We start from the raw sequence: 9,538 nt of genomic DNA on the forward strand, positions 1-9,538 counted from the left end.
CACGATGGTAGTAAGTCAGCAAGTTTTCAGGAGTTGTCTTCCGTGATGGTTTCGCATGTTTTAAGCACGTAATTTTTAAGTGAAGCGTAACTTGGTGTGACGCAAAACAAAAGCTGATGCCTGGAAAGGGCACAGTTATCTGGAAAGCCTGAATGACACTTGTTTCAAGACCTTAGATTACCTTAGGAGCATATTTCTCAACCGGCAGTACATGTATTCTTAGGGGTACGTGAGAGAAGTCTGGGGGTACTTATAGTTTTTTTTTTTAAATGGGGTACTTGGCCCTGCCATGAGACCAGGGGACTTGACTCAATGACATCTCAAGATCCCTTCCAGTTCTCGTATTCTATGATTCTGTATTAAACACATACTTAGTAACTCTTTGGAAAAGCAGCACTTCCCTTTGTAATGTCAGGACTAAGCAAGAGACCTACAGAGGCCCAGCTAACTGGGCTCCAGGTTCAGTAAATCACTGGTTAGGAACTTCCGGTGGAGCAGACGGGCAGAGCCTGGTCGAGAGAGAGAGAAGGGGAAAGCCTTGACAAGCAGACCCCTAAACTGCTGCAGCTGCCAGCAAAGACATTGCTTGTTGCTTCGCAAGCGCTTTGAGCTTACCCTAGCCCCTCTGAGGAAGATGACTCCCAGGCCCAACCCAGCGGGAGCATTTGGCCAATGCTCATTGTATGGTCACTGTGCGTGAGAAATGAGAGGGAGCTAATTATGCTGGATATAACCAACGATAAGTGGCCTTTGGACCAGCAGAGGAAAACAAGTCAAGATGAAATCTTAATAAGTTTACCTGGAAAGTTTCCAACTGGCAGAAGCATGGCCAGTACTCAGCTGCTAACTGGACTGCGAGGCACGTTTCAGTCAGTGCGGGGGGGGGGGGGGGGGGGGGCTCTCCTCAGCATGAACCCAATAGCTCCCCACCAAGTTTGCTACAACCCACCTCAGAAGCAGCCAGATCCATGTTCCGCCCCCCTGCCTGTCCTGCACCCCTCAGTTCCAGGGCTGCTGACTCAGAGACCTTCCCACACTGCCTCCCCACATGGCTAAGTCTTTCCCCACAGCTGCAGGGAAAGAATCCAGGTGAAACCTGCTATTGATCCAGGGCCACCAGGCCTTTGGCACAGCTGCCTCCCCTCCCTGACAACAGCCGCCGCTCACTCTCCAATACCCTCCCCTTCCGCACCTGGAAGGGCCCAGAGGGTGGAAATGCGCATGAGGTGAAGGACAATGCTTTGCTCAGGCTACCCCCACAATCCCAGCCACTGCATTTCTCTAGCACAACCATCAGTACAACGCTCAACCCACCATCATTAGGTTTCAGGAATAACAATTCTGGAGACAAGAGAAGGCAGGTCACAGATACCAGAATTTTCCTTCCCAGCGGTCAGCCAGCTCAGATAGATGGGCCTGGGCCAGTGCTGGAATCCCGGGGCTGCTTCCCAGGACAACAGGATTTAACATCACCCAGCAGTGAGCTGGGGCCTCCAGCGACCTCATTGCTCAGGTGTCACCACCAGAGCCAGGTCCATCCCAGCCCTATCACTAGGCATCAGGGGCTGGATCACACCAGCCAGCATGTCACCACTGTCCTCTGGCTGTACTGGTGACTGCCCCAGCTCCACCAACCCAGCACCCCAGCCGGGACACGCCAGAGCCCAACACGGTCAAAACATGCTTCAGTCTCATGGCACAGGCAAGTCCGAGCCACGTTTTATCCGCCTGTCTCAGCCCCGGGCCCAGCGCAGTCCCAACGCGCAGAAGGGTCCAGGAACGCGGCTCAGTCCCATTCCCTCTACAGAGCAAGGTCTCAGGTCTCCCCGCTAAGGGAGCGTCTCCCAAGGGAGGCCGGACCCCCGGGCGCCCCTAGAAGCTGTAGCCCACAGAGGACGTAAGTCCCAACGTTAACGCCACTCAGGGAGGCACGGTCGAGGCTTTGTTTATGGAGAACCTACAATAAACAGAAAGCGCAGGAGGCGGAGGCATCCCAACGTCCGAGAGTGGACACACTTGTCAGCCCGCGCAGTAACACCCAGCACAAGCCACAGGTAAGACCCAGCACCGTGGGGGAAAAGGGGGAGACGGCCCAGGGTGCCCATAACTCAACACCCGGCTCCGGGCTGCAAGAAGGAGGCGGAAGCCCCGGAGAGCAGGTTCCCCAGGGGTGTCACTTACCGAGTACCAGGATCCGGTCCCCCGGGCGCAGCTCCGCCTCCAGCTGCTCGCGGAAGGAGGCTAAGCCACCAAACCACTCGGACGGAGCAGTCCCCGTCTCCCGGTACCGCGAGTCCCAGAAGCGCCGGTCGCGGTACCGGACGTTAGAGTCTGGCAGCCACGGACAGGCCATACTGCTGGACCCAGCGTGGCGCCCATGTCGGGGGCGGGGCCGTAGGTAAAGGGGCGTGGCCACTCAGCAGCTAGTCCCTTGGAACCGAACCGGCCCCCTCCCCACGTGTACCCCACAAAACACGTGGAACTTCCGGTCGCCACTTCCGGGCCGGGCCTGGTAGAACGCTGAAATCATTCCGTCTGGAAATCAATTCCCTCCGCCTCGCCCCCGGCAGGACGAGGCCTTGGGGCTCCGCGGATTGCGGGGCCCGCCCCGGCCGCCTTTTACCTGTCTCTGAAGGCCCCGGGGAGAGGGGAGAAGGAGATGGTTCCCACGGGGTCACCCTCCAGAGTCCTCCTCTGTGCAGCCCCCCCGCCCTTCCGTCACCCCCTGGCCTACCCGGGAGCCCGGTCTCCAGCCTCTGGCTAACCACGGGGCCTTTGAGGCCCCAGTTACCAGGGTCCCAGCTCAGGGGGTGGGGGACCCCCCGCGCACACCGCCGCGAAACGCAGCTGGCGCTGGATGGAGGCGCCTCCGCTGCCCGCGCTGTAAGGGACGATGGGGGGTTCACACCACGTGGCTCCGCCCGCCCCCAGCGCTCACCACGTGCAGGGCCCGCGGGAGGCCGGACCCATTCGCGGCGCGGCGTGTTTCCCCCGAGGCGGGGGAGCGCTTAGGCGGTGACACCGGGGCCGGAGGGGGGGCAGGCGGACGATGGCTCCCGCGCCCGGCTCTGGGCTGCGGCGGAAGGGGGCGGCGGGGCCGGGGTCGCTGCGCCAGGGCCTGCGGCGCGCCTGGCAGGACAAGCACCGGGTGCTGCTGGCGCCCGAGTACACGGGGCTGGTGGCCGCCTGCCTCTGCCTGGCGGAGGTGGGGGTCACGCACTGGGTCATACGCAGGGTCCCATGTGAGTGGCCGGGCGCCTTTCCCAGGGGCCGGACCTGGACCCGGGGCTGGGGTATGGGGGCTGCGGGTCGGGAGTGAGGGGCACCGGCCGTGCTGCGTAGGGGGATCCCAGGGCTGGGGTGTCGGGAGTGAGGGGCACCGGCCGGGCTGCGTAGGGGGATCCCAGGACTGGCGTGTCGGGAGTGAGGGGCACCGGCAGGGCTGCGTAGGGGGATCCCAGGGCTGGGGTGTCGGGAGTGAGGGGCACCGGCAGGGCTGCGTAGGGGGATCCCAGGACTGGCGTGTCGGGAGTGAGGGGCACCGGCAGGGCTGCGTAGGGGGATCGCAGGGCTGGGGTGTCGGGAGTGAGGGGTACCGGCCGGGCTGCGTAGGGGGATCCCAGGGCTGGGGTGTCGGGAGTGAGTGGCACCGGCAGGGCAGGGGATGAGGATCCCAGGGCTGGGGAAGTGTTGACAGGGAGCTGCAGGTAGGGACTGAGGAGCATTGGCAGACTTGGGGCGGAGGACCACTGAGATTGCTGTGGACGTTTATTTCACTCTAATACCAAAGTGACCTCCTGGCCCTCAGTCTCCCTCGCCTCTCACCTGCTCTCCCCTTCTGGTGAATAGTTAATTCACTAGAACAGCCTCCTGCCCAGCTCCCTACCAGGCCTTGACTGTGGCCTTTCCTTACTTAACCCCAGGGTGCCTGTCTCTAGCTATCTGCTCCTCTCACTGGTTGGGAAGTCCCATGGGGCGAGGACCAGCCTTTGCATCCATCTCCTACCCACTGGGCTGGGAATGACATTTTCCCCACGCCTGTCTGGGTGGAGATGCTGCTGAGCAGTGCGTGAGCCTCCTGTTTTCCCCACAGACACGGAGATCGACTGGAAGGCTTACATGGATGAGGTGGAGGGAGTTGTTAACGGGACCTTCGACTACACCCAGTTGAAAGGCGGAACTGGGCCCCTGGTGTGAGTACAGGAAGGAGAGAGAGGGAGCTGGGGGCTTGGGGACCAGTCTGGGACATGGGGGTTTCCTGCTGGCTGTGGGGTGCATAGGACCGGACTCTGTTGGCATGGGGCTCTTGGGAGTGGGCTGTCTATTGGCCGTGTCCCCTTCCCTCCTGCTCCAGCCCCTCACACCCGTCTCTCCCTGTAGTTACCCTGCCGGCTTCGTTTACATCTTCCTGGGTCTCTACTACCTCACCAGCCATGGCACCAACATCCGCCTGGCACAGTATTTCTTCGCCGCGCTCTATCTCGTGACACTGCTGCTTGTCTTCCGCATCTATAGCCAGACTAAGAAGGTGAGAGGCAGCTGGCAGCCACCCAGCCAGGGCCAGAACCCCATGGGGCTCAGGGGACCAATCAGAGCTCCAGCCTTTGGGCACATCTGTGCTGTGCTGAGTCTGGGTCAGCAGAGGTGGGGGACAGGGCTAGCAAAGGAGTGAGGCACTGGCAGAGCTGGGGAGTGGATGAGAGACAGCGGAAGGACGGGAGTAAGGGGCGCTGGGCTAGCAGGGGGTTGTGGGTGATGAGTGAGGGGCACCGGCAGAGCTGGGTGTGGGGGCCCAGGGCTGGAGTACCAAGGTGGTGAGTGAGGACTGAGGATTATCAGGGAGCCCTGTTAACAGCCAGCCCCCGTTCCCGCTTGTAGGTCCCCCCCTACGTTTTCTTCTTCATGTGCTGTGCCTCCTACCGCATCCACTCCATCTACATCCTGCGCCTCTTCAACGACCCTGTCGCCATGGCACTCCTCTTCCTCGCAGTAAACTTCCTTCTGGAAGAGCACTGGTCCTGGGGCTGCTGCGTCTTCAGGTGAGCCCCCTGCACCCCCCAGGCCAGGGGAGTCTGATCTCGGGGTCGTTCTGGGTCAGGAATGACCCCTCCCTGCCCCAGGACACAAGGCCTCTGGGGCTGAGGGGCGCAGCGAGTCCGTGCTAGGGGCAGTCACTGCTCCCAGGAGCTCCTGGTCAAGGATAGAGCTCAAGGAAGAGGAACTTCTGCCCAGCTTGACTCCAGCAGCAGAGCTCTAGGGATAAGTCCGCGCTGCAGCAAGTCCACATTGGCAGCAAAGCCGAACTCTCCGGGGGCTTAGCTGGGGGCAGGCCGGGGAGCAGGGGGTAGTGGGCTGGGGGCAGGCGTGGGAGGCCGGAGGGGGGCAGGAGGAGGCTGTGGGGGTGGAGAGGAAAGGACAGGTCTGGAGGCGCTAAGCATGGAGGGGCAGCCAGATTGAGAACGGCCCAGACACACAAGCCACGGGCGAGGAGGGAATTGGACACAAGCCCACGGGCGCCTGTCTGAGCCGGTGGAGCCAAGTCCCCACGTGCCAAGTTAGCACCTACGCGAGCTGCTCGGCCAACGCTTCGTGAGCTGCAGCATCCAACCCCCGCAGCCCAAATGCTCCCGCTCTCCTGGGGCCAGTGCGCTCCCCAGCTCTGTTCCCCTCGCGATGGGCCTGGCCGTTCTCTCGCTGTCTGTCCGTCATGTTGTCATTCCAGCCTCAGCACCTGCCCGGTACTGCCGTAGGGACCAGGAGGTGCTGGGAAACCTGTATGGGGGGGACCAGCCAGGTGTGGCAGCCCCCAGGCTGGGTCCTGCCGGGCTGCGGTGACTCTCTCTCCCCCCTCAGCCTGGCCGTCTCGGTGAAAATGAACGTCCTGCTCTTCGCTCCAGGGCTCCTCTTCCTGCTCCTTTGGCGCTTCGGCCTCCTGGGCACCATCCCCAAGCTCTCCCTCTGTGCGCTGCTGCAGGTAACTCGCCCCGGCCTGGCCCGCCCAGTGAATGTGGGGCCCTCCCTGGCAGGGGCCAGCGGCTCGGCCAGCCTGCTTCAAGGGGCTCCTGCTGCCTCCTGCACGGACGCACCTGACTGCCAGGCCGAGCCTGAGAGACCCAGCACCCAGAGGTGCCTGGGGGCAGAGGGAGTCTGGGGGAAAACCATCCCCACCCAGACCTCCTCACACACTTGCATGCAATATCTCCGGACGTTCGCTGTCCCCCCGGGTGAGAGACGAGAGGTCTGGGGAACCAACTTCACACACAACTCACCCAGAGATGCAGGCAGATCTATGCGAGCTCCTCCCCCCGCAACCCTGACCCACTTCCTGCTGCTTCTCCCCCGGCAGCCCTGCTGGGATCCCCTCCTCAACCCCGGCCCACAGCCCTGCTGGGATCCCCTGCAATGCTGACCCACAGCTCCTTCTATTGCACTGCTGGGCTCTTCCCCAACCCCCACGTTCCCCCGGCTGGTGTGCCTCACTCAGTCCCCTCCCCCAGCACGCAGGACTTCCAGCGAGGGAGCGGGGAGCTGCTCTCATGGCTGGGGGGTTCACTGGCAGGTGGTGCTGGGGCTGCCCTTCCTGCTGGAGAACCCCGTCGGTTACGTGACCCGCTCCTTCGACCTGGGCCGCCAGTTCCTTTTCCAGTGGACGGTGAACTGGCGGTTCCTGCCGGAGGAGGTGTTCCAGCATCGGGCCTTCCACCTGGCGCTGCTGGCAGCCCACCTGGGCGCCCTGGGGCTCTTTGCACTGCACCGGTGGCACAGGTGAGATGGAACGGGGGGGGGCCCACGTACAGAGCAGCTGATCCCCGAGGTTGCCCTGTGGCTCTTGCATTGAGGGGGGTTGGAGAGGAGGCTGAGGCAGCCCACCCCCACCCCACAGTGACCAGAGATTGGAGTGTGGGCTTAAAAAGGTTCCATTACCCTGGGGCTTTGGAGTCCTGGAGCCTGCATGGTGGGGAGGGCAGAACTCCTTGGTCCCATGCTGGGGCTTCTCCCAGTCAGACTGGGACCCCTGGCTCCACGAAGACATTGCTGGCTCTGTTCTCTGAGCCAATTCATTGCAAGGGGAAGGGGGGAGTTTGTGCCCTTCCTGCCTCGCCTGGGCAGAGGGGTCCCGTGCTCATCCTTGCACCCCCACAGGTCTGAAGGGAATCTCTTGTCGCTGCTGAAGGATCCGGCTCAGAGAGAGAATCCACTGCAGGCTCTGACCGTCAACCATATCCTTACACTGGAGCTGGGGAGGGAGGCTGGGTCAGACCGGCCCCGGAGGCTGTGGGCTGGAGGTGCCTGCAGCGTGAGCATCTCAGGGCTCCTGGGTATGCGGCCCTGGGGAGGCCCAGCTGTGTGGAAGCTTCCCCCACACTGGGTTAGGAGGGGGAATGAGCCACTCCCTGTGCAGCCTGGTGGCTCTGGAGTTCGGTCCCGTGCTGGGAGCCCAGCCTGGGCTGGGAGGGTGAAGCCAGCAGCTCCGTTCCCTCCTTAACTGCAGCGCACAGGTCGTCTTCGTTCTCTTCAGCTCCAACTTCATCGGCGTTTGCTGCAGCCGGTCCCTGCACTATCAGTTCTACGTGTGGTACTTCCACACCCTGCCCTACCTGCTGTGGTGCACGCCTGCCGGGAAGCTCCGCCAGCTGTTCAGGTGTGTGCTGGGCAGGGTCCTTGTGTGCGCATCCATCCCCAGCTCCTGGCCATCCCTCACGCTGCTGGCACTGTGCAGGGGAGGCCCTGGCCTTCTGTGGTACTATAGCCCCGAACAGATGAGTGGGTGGGTTCCCCCAAGGTGATTCTGCATTGCAACTCTGCTTGATTGTCAGCAGACCAGGCTGGATCCCGGGGGCTGTGAGTCAGGAATGAGGGGTATTGGCTGATCCCTGTGGCAGTCAGGGGGAGCCCAGGGCTGAGTGAACGGTATTGGCTGATCCATGTGGCTGGGGGAAGGGAGGGAGCTGAGGGTTGAGTGAATGGCATTGGCTGATCCATGTGGTGGGGCGGAGGGGGGGAGAGGAGAGATCCATGTGGTGTGGGAGGTGCCCAGGGCTGAGTGAATAGTATTGGCTGATCCATGTGGTGGCGGGGGGAGGGGTGCCCAGGGTTGAGTGAATGGTATTGGCTGATCCATGTGGTGGGGGGTGCCCAGGGCTGAGTGAATGGTATTGGCTGATCCATGTGGTGAGGCGGGGGGGGGGGGGTGCCCAGGGCTGAGTGTATGGTATTGGCTGATCCATGTAGTGGGGGTGGGGGGTGCCCAAGGCTGAGTGTATGGTATTGGCTGATCCATGTGGTGTGGGAGGTGCCCAGGGCTGAGTGTATGGTATTGGCTGATCCATGTGGTGGGGGTGGGGGGTGCCCAGGTCTGAGTGTATGGTATTGGCTGATCCATGTGGTGTGGGAGGTGCCCAGGGCTGAGTGTATGGTATTGGCTGATCCATGTGGTGTGGGAGGTGCCCAGGGCTGAGTGAATGGTATTGGCTGATCCATGTGGTGGGGGTGGGGGGTGCCCAGGGCTGAGTGTATGGTATTGGCTGATCCATGTGGTGTGGGAGGTGCCCAGGGCTGAGTGTATGGTATTGGCTGATCTGTGGGGGGTGGGAGCAGGGCTAGTACTGCTGCAGGCTGGGAGTGAGGGGTATGGGCAGGGCCACGTGGCAGGGGGAGCCCAGGCTGGGGTGGCAGGGGCGAGGAGCTGAAGTGTGTCCTCCTTCCCTGATGCCCCAGCACTGACCCACTTCCCCCACTGCAGGGTGCTGCTCCTGGGCCTCATTGAGCTCTGCTGGAACACGTACCCCTCCACAGTTTGCAGCTCAGCCTGTCTGCACGTGTGTCATGGGCTCATCATGCTGCAGCTCTGGTACGGCACCGCTGCCCCCCTGGAGCCGCAGGGCCCCCCTGCTGCCCCGAAAACCAGCCCCGCCCTGAAAAAGACAGAGTGAGACCATGGGCAGACGGGCGCTGGGACCTACAGCCTCTGCCCTGGGAGCTGGCACTGGCTGCGCTGCCTGGTGGGACGATGGGGGCTCCGGCCCTGAGTTTCCAGGCTGTTCTGCGGGTACCGCTCAGCTCGTGGCATGGCCTGTCCTACCCCACGCCTGAGTGGAGCTGGTCCCCCAGGGCCACCTCTTACCTGAGATTTCCTCAGTAAAATTGACAGTGCCCCTGTGGGCTCCCCTGATGTGGCCTGCCGTGTTCTGTCGGGCCCTTGCTGGGGCGGGCGCCCCATTTCACAGCCCAGAGCAGCTGCCCTGCGTTAGGGGGAAGGGGGCGTAATGGCCAAAGCAGTGGCCTAGCAGCAGGGTTAGTGTGGGGGCTGGGTGGCGGAGGCTGGCCCTGGGTGGAACGCTGGACTTTGCTTTCCGACTCGTAAGGTGCCAGGGCATCTGCAAAGACCCATTTCAGAGAACAATATGACGGGCCCTAAAGCTCGGAAGAGATGGGATCACCCGCTGGGATAAGCACCAGCCCTGCTGGAGCCAAGGCTGGGCGCACGTCCAGCAGGGCACGGTCCCATTGACCCTGGAATCGGTCTGCAGCCCGATCC

General features: G+C 62.4%; 2 protein-coding genes across 3 annotated transcripts in view; one reads left to right on the forward strand and one right to left on the reverse strand.

Moving 5' to 3' along the window:
• Positions 1 to 2,458, reverse strand: part of EEF1AKMT4 (EEF1A lysine methyltransferase 4) — a 28,635-nt gene extending 26,177 nt beyond the window's left edge. Inside the window, exon 1 of the mRNA XM_075003866.1 lies at positions 2,182 to 2,458. Coding sequence (XP_074859967.1) covers positions 2,182 to 2,353 — 172 coding nt within the window. The 5' untranslated portion in view covers positions 2,354 to 2,458. The remainder of the gene's footprint in view (positions 1 to 2,181) is intronic.
• A 584-nt stretch (positions 2,459 to 3,042) lies between these two features.
• On the forward strand, positions 3,043 to 9,172 carry ALG3 (ALG3 alpha-1,3- mannosyltransferase). Of its 2 annotated transcripts, none has more exons than XM_075003867.1 (9): positions 3,043 to 3,242; positions 4,094 to 4,193; positions 4,381 to 4,528; positions 4,879 to 5,039; positions 5,854 to 5,974; positions 6,560 to 6,765; positions 7,144 to 7,219; positions 7,497 to 7,642; positions 8,744 to 9,172. In XM_075003867.1, the coding sequence occupies exons 1-9, from the start codon at positions 3,050 to 3,052 to the stop codon at positions 8,931 to 8,933; spliced, it is 1,341 nt and encodes a 446-aa protein (XP_074859968.1). In that variant the 5' UTR covers positions 3,043 to 3,049; the 3' UTR covers positions 8,934 to 9,172. The 2 variants fall into 2 exon arrangements, with proteins under 2 accessions (XP_074859968.1, XP_074859969.1); XM_075003868.1 differs by having other exon boundaries at positions 6,635 to 6,765.
• The last annotated feature ends 366 nt before the right edge of the window (positions 9,173 to 9,538 follow it).

Source organism: Carettochelys insculpta, chromosome 10 (genome assembly GCF_033958435.1).
Source record: "Carettochelys insculpta isolate YL-2023 chromosome 10, ASM3395843v1, whole genome shotgun sequence".
Lineage (NCBI taxonomy): Eukaryota > Metazoa > Chordata > Testudines > Carettochelyidae > Carettochelys > Carettochelys insculpta.

Bases quoted from the DNA above. Each gene is read 5' to 3' on its own strand.
- ALG3 (XM_075003867.1), top strand. From the start codon at position 3,050: ATGGCTCCCGCGCCCGGCTCTGGGCTGCGGCGGAAGGGGGCGGCGGGG. The intron at 4,194-4,380 runs GTGAGTACAGGA...CTCTCCCTGTAG, and splicing joins GGCGGAACTGGGCCCCTGGT to TTACCCTGCCGGCTTCGTTT. The intron at 4,529-4,878 runs GTGAGAGGCAGC...TCCCGCTTGTAG, and splicing joins TCTATAGCCAGACTAAGAAG to GTCCCCCCCTACGTTTTCTT.